The sequence below is a fragment of the Neoarius graeffei genome, chromosome 4, assembly GCF_027579695.1.
Source record: "Neoarius graeffei isolate fNeoGra1 chromosome 4, fNeoGra1.pri, whole genome shotgun sequence".
Lineage (NCBI taxonomy): Eukaryota > Metazoa > Chordata > Actinopteri > Siluriformes > Ariidae > Neoarius > Neoarius graeffei.
Genome location: NC_083572.1, coordinates 62,906,214 through 62,924,923, shown reverse-complemented (window position 1 = coordinate 62,924,923; position 18,710 = coordinate 62,906,214). Strand labels below are relative to the sequence as shown.

The 18,710-nt window shown below is 41.8% G+C and overlaps 1 protein-coding gene across 1 annotated transcript in view; it reads right to left on the bottom strand.

The window, feature by feature from the left end:
• Positions 1-18,173, bottom strand: part of LOC132884428 (synaptonemal complex protein 1-like) — a 128,371-nt gene extending 110,198 nt beyond the window's left edge. Inside the window, exons 1-9 of the mRNA XM_060918272.1 lie at positions 18,048-18,173; positions 17,867-17,942; positions 17,646-17,689; positions 17,395-17,559; positions 13,368-13,435; positions 13,212-13,285; positions 13,042-13,100; positions 11,844-11,910; positions 11,663-11,736 (exon numbers count right to left, since the gene is read on the bottom strand). Of these exons, the coding sequence (XP_060774255.1) occupies positions 11,663-11,736; positions 11,844-11,910; positions 13,042-13,100; positions 13,212-13,285; positions 13,368-13,435; positions 17,395-17,559; positions 17,646-17,689; positions 17,867-17,942; positions 18,048-18,173 (753 nt within the window). The remainder of the gene's footprint in view (positions 1-11,662; positions 11,737-11,843; positions 11,911-13,041; positions 13,101-13,211; positions 13,286-13,367; positions 13,436-17,394; positions 17,560-17,645; positions 17,690-17,866; positions 17,943-18,047) is intronic.
• Between the last annotated feature and the right edge of the window lie 537 nt (positions 18,174-18,710).

The following is an 18,710-nucleotide window of genomic DNA, read 5'->3' as shown; positions in this document are numbered from 1 at the left end:
GGGGGGCACTACAAGACACACATAGGCCTACAACACACAGATAAGGTGTATATCTCTGTGCAATATGATATGGTTATCAAATTAGAGGGTTATTTTCCAAAAAGTATATTGGGGCAGGGCGGCGGGGGCAGGGGCGGGTACGAGGCAGAGCCCCCCCACATAACCAATCCCAATTTAACCCCTGTCCATGGACATCTAATTACACGGCTATTTGCACTCTATCGTTTATACAGTGATGCTTATTATTGTTAAAACAATATCTGAAGTGTTAATTGTAAAATAATATCTTGCTCAAGACTTTCAAACAATGTTGTAAGATTCTATTTTATCTAATAGCAGATGGTAAAGAAAAATTATAAACACTAACAGAATCAGCACATTCCAGTTATACATACAGTAACTATAATTACCCATGTAAAATAATTTCAATAAAAGGTTAATGTTCAGTTCCCTATTCTTTATTCAAAAGGCACAACTGAGTCACACAGGTTGATCAGTGTGTAATGGACAATAACAATTTTATCCAAAATAGTTTTTCCTGCCTTAGTCGATTTATTTCCATTTCACATGTGTGCAGCTGTTGTAAAGTTCAGTGTGTTTTGTGTACAACTCTCTCAGACTGTAGGTTCATTACTACACTCTGAGTCCATGGAGACATTTTGCACAGGACTGGGTTCCGCTGATAACAGAAACAAAGCTTCAGTGCTCTCTGCTCTTAATTTGTTCTGTTCTTTCAGGATATATCATGCATGTCGCTCCTTGTTGAGTTTTTTATGCCCGAGTTGTTTGAAACCAATCTGGGTTTTCTGTGTCAAATAAGGAAGCTGCTTCACCTGAAAGAAAATCAAACACTTTCATGATGGAGCTAATTCGAATGTGAGCAGAAAAAAACAAAATGAGATTCTTAAGCAAACTCTTCCATGCTCACTTCTGACTTTGTTTTTGTAAAATACACTTTAAATACAATCGTGAATTTCTCTGGAGTTTTCAGGCTTAGCTCCTCTCTTCATATTCTTTAACCACTCACTTCCTCGTTGTTCTTGAAGCATTTGCTTCTATTAACATTTTTCTTGATAGCGGGGAGACGGTAATGCCTTTTATCTATTTCTCTGTTTGAACAACCAAAAACAGTGCAAAAATTAACCATACTGAAGACAGATTAAGCCTTGCTTGCATGAAAGATGGTGTCTGTCTGACCCCAGCTGTAATTATCATGTAATGCGTGATGTCATGCGCAAGGGGTCTAAACAGTACGCATACCATACTACAACAGCAGAGGTATATAAAATAACTTGCAAAGCAGTAAATGAAACCAAGACTAAGAAATCAGCCAAGACATAATGGCGGATGTGTAGTGAGGGATGCTTTTAGGAACTGAAATAAAAGATCAAAAAGCCTAATTTTTGTGGTGCTAGTTCATAATATATGCTCATTCCAACTTGCCCACTCGGGCATGTTGGGGACATATCCCACTTGTCCGAATGCATGTTTCACTTGCCCCAGGCAATCAGGCAGTCCTTAATGTCGAACCCTGCAAAGGGAATGCATGTTTCACTTGCCCCAGGCAATCGGGCAGTCCTTAATGTCGAACCCTGCAAAGGGAAGCCCCTCCCTTATACATGTTATATACAAAATATTATACATATATAAACAATTGAGTCATGGGATAAATACTCGATAATAAGTTAATTCACAGTCAGTGCTGTTTCAGGAGTGTTGTGTCAGAGTTTGAACACATATACCAGTTCAAATACATCAAAGTCATCATGCCCCAGCTTTAGGCATGAAGAAGTCAGACTACACACTGTGAGTGAGATCCAGACATCCCAAGTCTCCCGGAAGTCTCCCGCATATTGATAGCGGCTCCCTGATGCCCGAAATTACATACAATCTCACAGAATCTAGAGCAAGCGAGCAAGCTTCATCCCGAACCTATCGACCAGTCAGTCAATGCATAGAGCAGGAAAAAGAGCAGCAGCGGCTCCAGCCATTTTCTGGAACCCAGGAAATTAATACATAATACGAATCCATTTTTTTAACTGATTTGGTGTTCAACTTTCACAGTTATGATAAAGCAGTGTCTCTTTGTAATTGTCATCTTTGTAAGCTCACTTGCTAGGCACAAGGATAAACAATGGCAATAAATTACTTTTACTTTACAGTGCTGGAGCTGCAGGTGTCGCACAACAGGCAGGAATTTGTTAGGGTCCACCTCCAAAACTAAGTCGCTCATAAAACTACAACCTTTTCTGGTTCTAACAGAACCAATTAGGACCATGTAGACCCTTTCTATTTTGTGCTACAACGTTAAGTAGAGGGGTGTGTGTGTGTGTGTGTGTGTGTGTGTGTGTGTGTGTATATATATATATATATATATATATATATATATATATATATATATATATGTATGAGGGGTCAGCGCGCAATTACCGTTATTTATTTATTTTACTAAAATCATCATATCTCTGCAACCATAAAATATTTTTTTTCCAAAATTCCAAAACCTATGCCTGCGGTATCTTCCTGCGGTATCCCTTTACAAAGAGATGAGTTGAAGGTAAAGTCCCTACAATAATCACGGAATTGGCGCGAAGGAAAAGGCCATTGCAAGATTAATTTATAATTTATCACTCTGTGATACACAGGGAAGTTTATTTCTGAATCTTCTCGTTACCTTTTTGTCTACTGAAACACGTGTGATGTTATATTACATCTAAAAACATGATTTCAGTATCAAATGAATGGACACGCCATCCTGTTATCTCTGTCAACTCATTTTTTTTTCTGTATTTATAGGATCTGAAAGAGATTCTCTCACAACATGAGCAAAATGTCCGCTGTTCAATTAATACCGTATCTTCAGGTACTATTAACACATCATATCCATCTTCCGTCAAATATGTGATTTTCCGATGTAAAAATCAGCACTCTCCAGTCACAAGACAAAGCAATTCTACAGAGATGCGAGAGCATTCTATGTCAGAAGCTTTCAAAAAATAAAGGAAAAATGCCCAGTGAGAGAGAAAATCTTGACGAATCTGTCAGTGGTCAATCCTGAGAACCATGATGATGTGAAACCAGAGCAGATTTTGACTTTGGCAGACAGATTTCCAAATGTAATGAAGGCCGATGCCAGAGAACAACTCCATTTAGAAGTCCTGGATTACAGTATGTCTCATCTAAGCACTGGTGCCAAATTATAAGAATTTACCAGTTGAGTTCTGGGGGAAGCTGTCCAAAGTCACATCTGTGAGCTCAGGGCAGTTGAGATTCAGGGAGCTCTGTCAGCTGATGAAGCTGCTACTGGTGCTGCCAAATTCTAATGGTAATGTGGAAAGGGCATTCAGCATGGTGCGTCACATCAAGACAGAATTTAGGAGTCAGACGTCTCACCAAACACTTGTGAATCTGATGCCTTGCAAGATTAACAAGTTTATTGACACAGAGTGCTATGAGGTGGAGGTGTCTGGAAAATTGCTCAAATCTGCAAAGCAAGCAGCCTCTAAATACAATGAAAGCTTGCAAAAGGAACATGCATAGAACATAGGAAAGGAAAGAGCCCTTTAGGCCTAGGCCTACATGTACAATTGCATTAATTGTCATTCATGCAATTCATTCATTGTTCTGTTATGTTCATCTGTGTTTTGGTATCTAAATAAAGCAATGTTCCGTGGTGAAATATCTATCTATCTATCCTGTCATCCTTCCTTATTTATGGGGGGGCGGGGTGTCCAGATTCAATCAGTAAGGAGCTTAATATGGCATATTGTAGTTATCATAGTTTATGGGTTGGGGGCAGCCAAGTCCCCAAGTCAGGGTGTCAGCTATGAATCTGAGTGAATTGAGTGAATTCAGGTATTGTTCATCTCCAAAAGGCCACCCCAAAATCCACCAGAATGCAGGAAATCGCATCAACCAAATCCAGAAATTTCTGGGGGAGTACCTCCATACCCCCCAGCAATGTATTTGTCCCCAAAAAAAAAAATCTCCAAGGGGGGGGGGACTCCCCGAAATGAATTTTGTCAGGTGAGGATGTCTGTAGATCAGTCAGAGAGAGAGAGAGAGAGAGAGAGAGAGAGTTTCATAAAGAACCCAAACAGGAATAAAAGAGTCTGAGGTCATACTTGAAGAGGGAAAAAAAAAAAAAAGATTCAGCAGTGTAAACATTCTCTAATTTGGTGGGAAGCTAGTCATTAACCAATTATTAAGTTATTTAGAATAGAATGCCTTTATTGTCACTGCACAAATGTACAACGGAATTTAGTTCATCATCAGAGAGCAAGGCCGCTGTGTACGCGCGCCGCCATTCTTGGGCACTTTAGCCCAAGGCCGTCCCATGTTAACCTAACTGCACGTCTTTGGACTGTGGGGGAAACCGGCGCACCCGGAGGAAACCCACGCAGACACGGGGAAAACATGCAAACTCCACACAGAAAAGCCCCCATTGGCTGCTGGGCTCAAACCCAGAACCTTCTTGCTGTGAGGCAACAGTGCTAATCACTTACACTACCATGCCACCCCGTGATTTAGCTTGAGAACATATGATAGCCAGACAGTAATGGGAAGTGTCTGTGAATTTCTCTGTACTTTTGCATTTCACACTTGGTTATACTGGATGAGAGTGAGTAATCAGGCATGTGTGTTCATCATTAGTGTGTACAGTCAGCTTTTTAAAATTATTGACACCTTGGTAAAATTCATCTCATCTCATCTCATTATCTCTAGCCGCTTTATCCTGTTCTACAGGGTCGCAGGCAAGCTGGAGCCTATCCCAGCTGACTACGGGCGAAAGGCAGGGTACACCCTGGACAAGTCGCCAGCTCATCACAGGGCTGACACATAGACACAGACAACCATTCACACCTACGGTCAATTTAGAGTCACCAGTTAACCTAACCTGCATGTCTTTGGACTGTGGGGGAAACCGGAGGACCCGGAGGAAACCCACGCGGACACGGGGAGAACATGCAAACTCCACACAGAAAAGCCCCCATTGGCTGCTGGGCTCAAACCCAGAACCTTCTTGCTGTGAGGCAACAGTGCTAATCACTTACACTACCACGCCACCCCGTGGTTTAGCTTGAGAACATATGATAGCCAGACAGTAATGGGAAGTGTCTGTGAATTTCTCTGTACTTTTGCATTTCACACTTGGTTATACTGGATGAGAGTGAGTAATCAGGCATGTGTGTTCATCATTAGTGTGTACAGTCAGCTTTTTAAAATTATTGACACCTTGGTAAAATTCATCTCATCTCATCTCATTATCTCTAGCCGCTTTATCCTGTTCTACAGGGTCGCAGGCAAGCTGGAGCCTATCCCAGCTGACTACGGGCGAAAGGCAGGGTACACCCTGGACAAGTCGCCAGCTCATCACAGGGCTGACACATAGACACAGACAACCATTCACACCTACGGTCAATTTAGAGTCACCAGTTAACCTAACCTGCATGTCTTTGGACTGTGGGGGAAACCGGAGGACCCGGAGGAAACCCACGCGGACACGGGGAGAACATGCAAACTCCACACAGAAAAGCCCCCATTGGCTGCTGGGCTCAAACCCAGAACCTTCTTGCTGTGAGGCAACAGTGCTAATCACTTACACTACCACGCCACCCCGTGGTTTAGCTTGAGAACATATGATAGCCAGACAGTAATGGGAAGTGTCTGTGAATTTCTCTGTACTTTTGCATTTCACACTTGGTTATACTGGATGAGAGTGAGTAATCAGGCATGTGTGTTCATCATTAGTGTGTACAGTCAGCTTTTTAAAATTATTGACACCTTGGTAAAATTGTTATGAAAAATATTGACACTGAAGCATGCTTTTTTTTAAAATATATTTTTAACAAAATGTAACAGAAGCATGAATCCAGTTATATTTCACTTTTTTGAGGTCACCAGAATGTTTTGGAATTCTTATGTTCCTTATGGTGTCCTGTTTTCCTGGGCTGTAAATATGAGGTGACACAGAATTGAAATTCTCTTCACCATTCAGTAACATGGGGAAGATTAAAGAATACACAAATGATTGAAAAGTGTGTTGACGTTCATAAATCAAGTAATAACTAGAAAAAAAATACCCACATGGCTAAAATACCTAAATTAAAATATCCAGATCTTTAATAAACCTGTCTGGTAGAGTGTTTCAGAAGAAGGTAGCATTTTTGGCTCACAAGCCTCCAAATCTACAATTATACATCACTTCCATGCCAACAAACCATTTGTAAGTCATGCAAGTTTTTTTGCCATCTAACCAAAAACTTAAGCACTAGATGCTACTGAAATCCGTTTATAGGGGAAGACTCAGTAATGTTATGCTGGCATAGAGAGGTGGCATAAAGTTCTAAATGAAGGGGTACCAGCCACCCCATCTTTTTCAACGTAGCCTCTTCCACTATACTATGAGCTCAGAGATACCTATGATTGACAAGTGTCCTTGTGTTTCACAGGGGAGAGAGTATGCCATCCCTCCCATCTAGAGAGCACAGCAAATTTTGCTTTCTTGGTCTCCTGTTCACTGATTGCTGTGGCATCACAGGGATTCAAACTCTGGTTGATAGGGCAAACTTTTTGTTGCACAACTTGGGAGCAATAATGGAATATTTTTATCATGCTGTCTTTTGGGAAGTGTTTGACACTAACCAGTTCATATCTAATGTGTCTGGCAGGCAAAAGAACACAGACTGGGTAATAATGATGCAATCTTATGTAAATAAAGATACAACTTTTGTTGTATGGTGGTCAAGTGTTTGAGATACTTTGCCTTGCACTTACAAACGAGTTTCCTATGGTCGCAAAAGCCATCAAAAACCAGGTTGATGCATTACCATATTCTCTTAAGTATGGAGCTGCGCTATGACTAACTGTACAGTGGTGCTTGAAAGTTTGTAAACCCTTTAGAATTTTCTATATTTCTGCATAAATCTGACCTAAAACATCATCAGATTTCCACACAAGTCCTAAAAGTAGATAAAGAGAACCCAGTTAAACAAATGAGACAAAAATATTATACTTGGTAATTTATTTATTGAGGAAAATGGTCCAATATTACATATATGTGAGTGGCAAAAGTATGTGAACCTTTGCTTTCAGTATCTGGTGTGACTCCCTTGTGCAGCAATGGAGCACTTGCATGTGACGTCACAGCCGATCCAGATTGTGACAGACGCCATCTTGTCGGTCAAACGCCATATTTCCGCCTTCTACTTCTACCTTTTCTTCTGGAAAACCCTACTATATACAATTCTACTACAACGGCTGCGGCTACAAGCTCTCCCTACCTGTGCACGTTTTTTATGTTTTTTGTGTGTATTTTTGCGTGTTGTTCGTCTGTACCGGACTTCAATATCCACTATAACCGTATGGACTTACTGGACATTGGTTTCCAGCAGAAAATGACGGTTTGTAGCGATTTCCATTGCATGCACAACATTCCGGACGAGATAACGAGACCAGCGGGGTCTCTATGGATTGTTATCGGAAGCAAAGCGAAGGAGGCGGCGTTGGGAGCGGAAGCAAAAGCGAGGCTGCAGGCAGAGCCAGCCTGTTGACTAAGCTCAGAAAACAGCCACTCAAATCTCCACTGCTAAGCCGCTACCTCTCCAACGCCAGATCCATGGTAAACAAGACGGACGATTTGGAATTACAGCTGGAATTACCTTATTCTATTCTATTATCGGCTGGTCAGTGCTATACTCAATACTTAAATGACTTACCCGTCCAATGAGGATTGTTATTTTCTTGTTTACAAGATGCCACATCTGAGTCGCTGACAAATCCTGAATTTCTGTAAAGATAACTGTCCAGAGATTTATAAGCACGCAGTGCTTCACCACTGAACAGCGAGGGAAGGTTGATGAGGTAATTATACACGTCCGGGTATTCTGCTGGCAGTTCAATATCCACTGACATGGTCGTGAAAACTCTGTCCGGTAAGCCATAAGGGTCACTAATCTGTAGGTCGTTTATTTTAGACATATATCTAGTTATCTGTTCATTAGAAAAATGAGCCATGTAGCCCGTCGGTTGAAATTGATCCATTCTGTACACGAGTGCAGCAGTATTCAGCTGTGTTTTTTACCGATAAGATGGCGGCTGTTAACTTTCCGGTCACGTGACTGCAAGATCTCTATAACTGCAACTAAACGTTTCCGGTAACTGTTGATCCTGCACAGGAATTTTAGCCCATTCCTCCATACAGAACAGCTTCAACTCTGGGATGTTGGTGGGTTTCCTCACATGAACTGCTCACTTCAGGTCCTTCCACAACATTTCGATTGGATTAAGGTCAGGACTTTGACTTGGCCATTCCAAAACATTAACTTTATTCTTCTTTAACCATTCTTTGGTAGAACGACTTGTGTGCTTAGGGTCGTTGTCTTGCTGCATGACCCACCTGCTCTTGAGATTCAGCTCATGGACAGATGTCCTGACATTTTCCTTTAGAATTTGTTGGTATAATTCAGAATTCATTGTTCCATCAATGATGGCAAGCCGTCCTGGCCCAGATGCAGCAAAGCAGGCCCAAACCATGATACTACTGCCAACATGTTTCACAGATGGGATAAGGTTCTTATGCTGGAATGCAGTGTTTTCCTTTCTCCAAACATAACACTTCTCATTTAAACCAAAAAAGTTCTATTTTGGTCTCATCCGTCCACAAAACATTTTTCCAATAGCCTTCTGGCTTGTCCACGTGATCTTTAGCAAACTGTAGATGAGCAGCAATGTTCTTTTTGGAGAGCAGTGGCTTTCTCCTTGCAACCCTGCCATGCAAACCATTGTTGTTTAGTGTTCTCCTGATGGTGGACTCATGAACTAGAGGTCTGCGCGGGTCGGATTTTTCAGTCCCGCTCCCACCCGCGCCCACATTGTGCAGTCCCGCTCCCGCCCGCAAATAATTATGATTTTTCAGTCCCGCTCCCGCCCGCAAAGAATTATGATTTTCAGTCCCGCTCCCGCCTGCCATATTTTGTCCCGCTCCTGCCCGCAAATCCCGCATGATGCAGACGTTCGTGTTATTTCTCAGGAAAGTTCTTGTCTTGACACAGCGTGATGGTGCCCCGCCCCCTACTTTGAGTGGATTTGAACATAAATATCTACAGCTCACGTTCACGTTTGTTATTATTTACCTTGTTTCTGAATTCGGAATGTTGAAATGGCAGCATGTAGACCTAATAATAATAATTATTTAAGTAGGCTAATCATTTAAGTATGCGCTCTCCCGTGGTGCGTCTCCTATGAATAATTAGTGTGAAAGGAGAGATGGATCGCACTCTTGAACTTATTCTTTTAGTTACATTTCTTTTCAGTTATTTTTAGCAGCAGAAGGAGACAAACGTTTCGGCTGTTGCCTTCGTCAGTGTCTCTAATAATAATAATAAACAATAAAAAAAAAGACAGGCGAGCACGTAATTCCAAGTGGAAATTTGGTATATTTATTGTTCAGCCATACAAAACATTAGGCTAACCCAGTTTACATTTGTAAAGCATTTCTAACTAAAATGTCCGATTTCAGGACTCTTGACTTTTTAATGGTAAATGACCCTCTTTTTGAAGCAGCACTTACTTTTGAAGCACTGTGAGCTTCAGTAAAGGAGCTCTGCTCTTCTGCCATGATCGGAGATCTCAAACACGGAATAGGAAAGGAATCGGAAACGTACGAGAGTTATTTATCCTCTCCTGGATCAGAATCAGAATTCTGATGACCAGCTCATCTAAGGTGTCACTGAAGCATCATGTTAGTGTGGGTCACTGGAGGCTGGGTGTGAACCGCGAGTCATTAGAGTGATCAAAGGATTGCCCGTTAGGGTGATCAATGGCAAATTTAAGATGCCATTCCTCACTCAATCTGGCAATCTGACTCTCTCTCTGCAAATTTAGGCATCTTAAAATGTTTTTATTAATGCCAAATAAAATATCCAGCACAAATTATATATGATAGACATAAATTAATAATTTATAAATTTTATTTTAAACACGTTTTTAGTTAGCGGGACTGCAGCTTATCACCGCTCCCGCTCGCACCTGCATTGTGCACTCCCCCTCCCGCCCGCGCCCGCATATGTGCACTCCTGCTCCCGCTCACGCCCGCAATGAGCTTTCAAAATTTGTCCCGCACCGCACTGCTTTGCGGCGGGTCCCGCAAGTCCCGCAGGACACCCGCGGGAGTGCAGGGCTCTATCATGAACATTAACATTAGCCAATGTGAGAGAGGCCTTCAGTTGCTTAGAAGTTACCCTGGGGTCCTTTGTGAACTCGCTGACTATTACACACCTTGCTCTTGGAGTGATCTTTGTTGGTCGACCACTCCTGGGGAGGGTAACAATGGTCTTGAATTTCCTTCATTTGTACACAATCTGTCTGAATGTGGCTTGGTGGAGTCCAAACTCTTTAGAGATGGTTTTGTAATCTTTTCCAGCCTGATGAGCATCAACAATGCTTTTTCTGAGGTCCTCAGAAATCTCCTTTGCTTGTGCCATGATACACTTCCACAAAACACGTGTTGTGAAGATCAGACTTTGATAGATCACTGTTCTTTAAATAAAACAGGGTGCCCACTCACACCTGATTGCCATCCCATTGATTGAAAACACCTGACTCTAATTTCACCTTCAAATTAATTGCTAATCCTAGAGGTTCACATATTTTTGCCACTTACAGATATGTAATATTGGATCATTTTCCTCAATAAATAAATGACCAAGTATAATATTTTTGTCTCATTTGTTTAACTGGGTTCTCTTTATCTACTTTTAGGACTTGTGTGAAAATCTGATTGTTTTAGGTCATATTTATGCAGAAATATAGAAAATTCTAAAGGGTTCGCAAACTTTCAAGCCCCACTGTACGTGCTGTACAAGGTGTCCAAATTTAAGTGTCTAAATTTATTGTTCAGAATAAAAAGTTTGTTCTTTAAAAAAAGTTTCCATGTAAACATCTGACTAGGTCTATTAACATTCCTCAGAGCTTTGTGTGTAAAATAGTCTGGGGCTTGTACGCAACAAGATGAATGCGATTTGGGAAAATCTGTGGTCCAATAGAAGATATGGTCCAAGATGAGAGGCTGTCATAAGTGTAGATCAACTTCTTGTTTCTAGTTGTATTTCAACAAAAATGATTTTTGTGTGATGTAATGAACTTACAGCATTTTGGGGAAAAAAAGTGTCATGGATATGTCACATTTTTGAAAAAAAAAATCAGTTTTCTTTAAAAATAAAATTTTAAAAATAAAAATTTAGATTTGCATTGTTAATGTTATAAACAACCTCATAGTGTTATATTAAAGGCTCAAACAGAAAAAAAATATGGTTTTCATGCTACCAATTTTTTTTGGTAAAGAAAATATTTTTTTTTCTCAAGTTTATCACCATGAATTTATCACATTTTAGAACCAAACTCTTCATATAGACCTGGCGTAAACCATTACTTGTGGCTGTTGTCATATTTATATCACAACATAGGAGGATGCATTGATTTAAAATGTGATTAAGTTTTGGACTAGATCTCATTTAGAGATATAATGAACTAATGACCACCTGCTAACTATCAGAAACAGGTAATAAAAAAATATTATCAAAGATTTCAACACAGAATAATAAGTTATTTTTGTGCTGCCAGTACTTGTCACTAGAGTGAACAGGTGAGCAGTATCACTTACCTTCTCTTCCTTCATGTGATACTCAGTCTCAAATCTCACTTTAAGGTCCTCAAACTGTTTAAGGCCTTCCTTAGCTGTGTGATATGTGCAAATAGACATTGAAAGCATTTTAATTATTTAATTATCCTTACATCTTGAATGTACCATATATTCTCAAAACTTGGACTCCTCATTTGTTTACCTTTTAACATTTCTAGCTGGTCAGCCTTTGCTTGCAGCCGCAGATTTTCAAATGCAGCAACCATCCTCTGAAGGAGGAAAGACAACCAAATTTGAAAAGTTTGAAAACCATCACAATGGTTGTGAAAGACTGTAAACTAAAACACAATGCCAATTAACCATTTATCTTTGAAATTAGTCAAATGTGAGATTTGTTTGAAATGCATGTACAACAGTGCTTGAAAGTTTGTGAACCCTTTAGAATTTTCTATATAATGCCAACTTTACTAATCATGGCATGAAGCTTGCCATGTAACTCAATCACTTCTTTCTTTTTTTTCCTGACCACCACACATAGTACTGACATGCACAATAACACACCACCATTTTAAAGGAACAGTCCACCGTACTTCCATAATGAAATATGCTCTTATCTGAATTGAGACGAGCTGCTCCGTACCTCTCCGAGCTTTGCGCGACCTCCCAGTCAGTCAGACGCAGTCAGACGCGCTGTCACTCCTGTTAGCAATGTAGCTAGGCTCAGTATGGCCAACGGTATTTTTTGGGGATGTAGTTAGATGCGACCAAACTCTTCCGTGTTTTTCCTGTTTACATAGGTTTATGTGACCAGTGATATGAAACAAGTTCAGTTACACAAATTGAAATGTAGTGATTTTCTATGCTATGGAAAGTCCGCACTATAATGATAGGCGTACTAACACCTTCTGCGCGCTTCGGCAGCGCATTGATACGGAGCTCAGATATCAATGCGCTGCCGAAGCGCGCAGAAGGTGTTAGTATGCCTGTCATTATAGTGCGGACTTTCCATAGCATAGAAAATCGCTACGTTTCAATTTGTGTAACTGAACTTGTTTCATATCACTGGTCATATAAACCTATGTAAACAGGAAAAACGCGGAAGAGTTTGGTCGCATCTAACTACAGCCCCAAAAAATACCATTGGCCATATTGAGCCTAGCTACATTGCTAACAGGAGTGACAGCGCATCTGACTGCGTCTGACTGACTGGGAGGTCGCGCAAAGCTCGGATAGGTACGGAGCAGCTCGTCTCAATTCAGATAAGAGCATATTTCATTATGGAAGTATGGTGGACTGTTCCTTTAAATCCCATTTTGACATTGATTCTGGGTCATATGTCCTTTAAGTCAAAGCCAGACACTACAATTGTTTTTCATATTATAAAAAAAAAATAAATTCACCTGAATGTTTTCATGGTTTTGCAAGAAGAGACCATGAGTTTCTTCTCTTTCTGCCTCAACTAAAGAATCAAATTACATTGTTGTTTTAACATGGAAAAATATTATTACAATTATATATTTTGCAAGGCAATGATGTCCTGAATGCATCAGAATTTTACAGTGTCACTTACACAGGTTCATTCTCTCAGTAGATCTTTCAAAAGTGTCCTTTAGAATGTTGCACAAATTTCTTGTTGCATTACTTCTGTAAGGTTTAAAAGATATATTTATTATAGTCATTAGTAATTAAATATAACATTTATTGAGTTAAAATATGTTATACATACTTATTCCTCATATCTTCATTTTCATTTAGTTGTTCCTCTAATTTCATGCTGAGACTTTCATTTTCAAACTGTAACAAGAGTGATAAAAAAAAATATATACATAGTCACTAGATGCTATTTTTCTTGCATATAATTGAATAAAAAAAGTTTCATTGGATAAAACGCAAAATCAAAGGCTATGTTCAAACAGGCAACCAAAACCAATTTGCCTGTTCAGACCTTTACTCGGATATCTGATTGGGCTGACACAGTAATGGAGCAGGTGGCTGCAGTGGCAGTCAGTAGTGTATGAGTAATAGTATAACATTAGACACTAAAGATTTACATATATCTATTTTCATACCCTTACATAAATATTAAAATACAAATAATTAAATATTGAAATTTGTAACAGATCTGGTCACAATAGCCAGTCACATATGCAGTACATACTACAGCAATTTAAAATAAAGAGGGGGGGAAAAAAAAGGATGGCACGCAAACTTAGGTGACTAGCACTACAATTATGCGAGATTCTTCCGATTAATTGTACGTATGCTGAAACAATACGTGGAATTTGATTTGACAGGTCAGACTGAGTCACACTTTTTTAACTTTAACACGCAACCAGGAGCCAGTTTTCTCTCTTATTCGAGAGAGGAGCTACTGGCCCTGGAAACAATGGGACGAGCCGGGATACGACACCCCATCCCGGCCGAGCTGAGGAGGAAACCCAGGGGCTGCAAGGCTGGAGCTAAGCTAAAGGCTAGGCTAGTGGACAACCATCCTACAACCATCCTAGCGCTACAAACCATCCATTCCCTCCGTTATCATGGGGAATGTGAACTTGCTGCCGAATAAAGTCGACGAGCTTTCCTCTCTGAACAACCAGCGGATTTACCAGGAGAGCAGCTTATTTATCTTTACGGAGACATGGCTAACACACCTTGTACTGGATGCTAACGTGGACCTGCGGGGATTCAGTGCTGTGAGAGCCGACAGAGACACTAACACATGCGGGAAAAGCAAAGGTGGGGGACTCATCATTTATGTTAACAACCACTGGTGTAACCCGGGACATATCTCCGTAAAGACAGTTTTATGTTGCCCGGACTTGGAGCTGCTAGCCGTTAGCCTGCGGCCATATTATTTGCCGAGGGAGTTCAGTCACGTGATTACCATCTGTGTTTACATCCCTCCGAGGGCTGACGCAGCCGCTGCATGTGAGAGGATTCACTCTGTCACAGCAAGGCTGCAGACACAGCACCCTGAGGCATTTATCATCATTTCTGGGGACTTTAATCATGCTACGTTGGACTCTACTTTGGCTGCTTTTTACCAGGCTGTGGATTGTCCAACAAGGAACAACAGAACAATTGACTTGCTGTATGCTAATGTGAGGGATGCATACAGAATCACACCCCTCCCCCACTAGGGACGTCTGACCACAACCTGGTTCTTCTACAGCCGAAGTACACCCCCCTGGTTCAAAGGCAGCCTGCAACAACTAGCTCCATCAGGAGGTGGTCCCCTGAAATGGAAGATGCCCTCAGGGACTGTTATGACATCACGGACTGGGATGTGCTGCTTAGCCCACACTGTGAGAACATAGAGGGGCTGACACACTGTCTGATGGATTACCTTAACTTCTGTGCAGACATGGTCTCCCCCGCTAAGACTCTACGGTGTTACCCTAATAACAAGTCATGGGTAACACAGGAAGTCAAAGCTGTCCTCAACAGGAAGAAGGCTGCCTTCAGGAGCAGGGATAGGGAGGCAATGAAAGCAGCACAGCAGGAGGTAAAACGCTGCGTGAGGGAAGCTAAGGACAGCTACAGGAGAAAGGTGGAGCAGAACCTGAAGGAGAACAGCATGAGGGAGGTCTGGGAAGGTGTGAAAAACATCACAGGCCACAATACAAAGACCAGAGTCGTTGAGGGGACAGTGGAGAGGGCGAATAAGTTGAATGACTTTTTCCAATCGGTTCAACCAGCCCACGTCCCCCCCACCCTCTCCCTCACTGCAGCCATCTCTCCTTCTTCCCTCAACACACCTCCCTCCAGTCATCACAGCAACCCCCTCCTCCCCCACCTCAGCACAGACTCCTCCATGCATTACTGCAGACCAGGTCAGAGGTCAATTGAGGAAGCTTCACCCCAGGAAAGCAGCAGGCCCGGACAAGGTGTGCCCCAGACTACTGAAGACCTGTCCTGCTGAACTGGGTGAGCCACTCCAACGCATCTTCAACCTTAGCCTGGAGCTGGGGAGAGTGCCAACCCTCTGGAAGACATCATGTATTGTTCCAGTTCCCAAAAAGAATCGGCCCAGCGAGCTGAACGACTTCTGACCAGTGGCACTCACTTCACATCTGATGAAGACGTTGGAGCGGCTCTTCCTCAGCCTCTTCAGACCCCAGGTACAACATGCCCAGGACTGTCTGCAGTTTGCGTACCGGGCAGGTGTCGGTGTGGAAGACGCCATCCTCTACCTGCTACACTGAGCCCACTCGCATCTGGATAAGGGAAATGGCACAGTGAGGATCCTCTTCTTGGAATTCTTGAGTGCCTTCAACACCATCCAGCCCCTACTGCATCAGGACAAACTGAAGAGGATGCGAGTGGACCCCTGCCCAGTCACCTGGATCTCCAGCTACCTCACTGACAGGCCGCAGTACGTCAGGCTGAAGGACATCACATCTGACACTGTGATTAGCAGCACTGGAGCACCCCAGGGCACAGTGCTGGCCCCTCTTCTCTTCACCCTGTACACCGCGGACTTCTGCTACAACTCGGAGCTGTGTCACATTCAGAAGTTTGCCGATGACACAGCCATTGTTGGGTGTATCACTGACGACAGAGAGGAGGAGTATAGGAGCCTGGTGAGGGACTTTGCTGTGTGGTGCAATAGGAACCATCTGCAGCTCAACACCTCAAAGACCAAGGAGCTGGTCATTGACTTTGGGAGGTCCAGACCAAGGTCACGACCAGTTCTGATCGAGGGAGTCGAGGTGGAGGCTGTGGATTCCTACAAGTACCTCGGGCTGTGGCTGGACAGCAAGCTGGACTGGACTTGCAACACCAAACACTTATACAGGAAGGGACAGAGCAGGCTATACTTCCTTAGGAGGCTGCGGTCCTTTAACATCTGCAGGAAACTCCTGTGGATGTTCTATGAGTCTGTGGTCGCCAGTGTCCTGTTTTACACCGTGGTGTGCTGGGGGGGAAGCACATCCAAGAAGGACACATCCAGGCTGGACAAACTGATCAGGTGGGCCGGCTCTGTGGTCGGCATGAAGCTGGACTCTCTGGTGACGGTGGCAGAGAAGAGGTCTATGGACAAACTATTGAACATCATGGACGATGCCAGTCACCCTCTGCACACCGTCATCAGCAACCAGAGGAGCCTGCTCAGTGACAGAATGCTCCTTCCCAAGTGCAAGACGAACAGACTTAAAAACTCCTTTGTCCCTCACACCATCAGACTGTACAACTCCTCTCTGAGGGGGAGAGGGGTAACAGGAGGACAGAGGATGGGAAAGAGTAGTAGCCTAGCCTAACAATAAGCAATACCGGACAATGTGCAATATAATGTGCAATATAAAGTGCAATATCTCTCCTGCCACCCCCCCTTCCCCCCCCTCCTTCCCCCCTCTCCCCCATATCTTATTCTTTTTATATTTGTATATGTAAATACTTAATTTATTTTAATTTATCTAGAAGTTTTCTCTATTTATTTTCTCTGTTTATCTGTAATGATGCTGCTGGAATCTTAATTTCCCTGAGGGAACCCGCCCAAAGGGATCAATAAAGTTTTATCTAATCTAATCTAATCTAATCTAATCTAATCTAATCTAATCTAATCTAACCTAACATGTCCTGAATTCCAAGTTTAATCAGATTTGACACTTCATACAAAAATGTAGATTGACTCCAATCAGAAGTCAGGTTTTCTACATGTTTTTGCCATTCAGACTGCAGAAATTCTTTCCCAATCAAGGAATGCCAGATAATTAGATTTAAGCAGCCTGTCTGATCATAGCCATACATACCTGAAGTTCTTGAATGGCTTTGCGCTGTGTCTCAATTGTCCTTCTGTTCTCCTGAAGCTTTCTCTCTTTTTGTGCAATATCATTGTCCATTTTCAATTTCCATGCTTTTATTTTTTCAGCCTCTTCAAACAGTTTGGAATACAACTGACTAGATCTTAACGATGTCTGCCAAAATGTACAGAAAATAGTAATGAAATCAATCCTTACACTTGATCTTATACCAAAAACACAAACATGAATAATTCACTCACCTCTTCTTTCCCCATTGGCATCACAGCAATCCTCTTTGTGACTTCTTTAAAATAGTAAATTTGAAATATTATACCAAAAAACATTTGGTACACATCAAAATAATTAACATTTCTACTGCTTTGCTACTGAACATCTGTTAACTTATTTATTTATTTATTTATTTATTTATTTTTAAATAACCTCTCGACATGAAAAAAAAAAAAACCCTCTGCACCTTTACCTGGTCTTGGGGACTCTGGAGGCAACACCATCTTGGTACTTGAAATGGTCTCTTTCTCAAAACATTTATTAAAACTCTGAAGAAAAAACATACACATGCCAGGTAATATATTCAACTATAGTAAAATCAACAATAAAATGAAGAGTAAAATGAACATTATTTCTGATGAAATTCTACCCACCTGAACTGGTGCCATAAAGCTACTGTTATTTTCAAACAGCCCAGGGTCTTGAGGTTTTACAGCTGATACCTGACCAAGCTTGGTTCTTGGAGGCACTAACAGTTTAAAGTTAAATGGTTTTTCCATGCTGTAACATAATGAAAAAATAAAAAGAATTAGCTAACTGTCTCTTGAACAATAAGTTTTTTGAAAAGTAAACAGGCATTGCCAGTAATTGCTGTTTTTCTATTTCAAAGTGTGCTAGTACAATTGCATTTTAGACATGGGGGCGGGGCTACAAACTCCACACAGAAAGGCCCCCATCAGCCAGTGGGCTTAAACACAGAACCTTCTTGCTGTGAGGTGACAGTGCTAACTACTACACCACCATGCTGCCCTCCAGTAAATGTTTATTAGGGCCCGAGCCCTATGGGCGAAGGCCCTATTGTTCTTGTAAGAGTTCACTATTATTAGGGCCCGAGCCCTATAGGGCGAAGGCCCTATTGTTCTTGTAAGAGTTCACTATTATTAGGGCCCGAGCCCTATGGGCGAAGGCCCTATTGTTCTTGTAAGAGTTCACTATTATTATTCTTCCGTCTTCTTTATTTTTCTCCGCTGTTGGGCCATTTTCGGGGCGCTTGCCATGGGCGAAAACGCACGAAATTTGGCGCCAGTTCCGAGAAT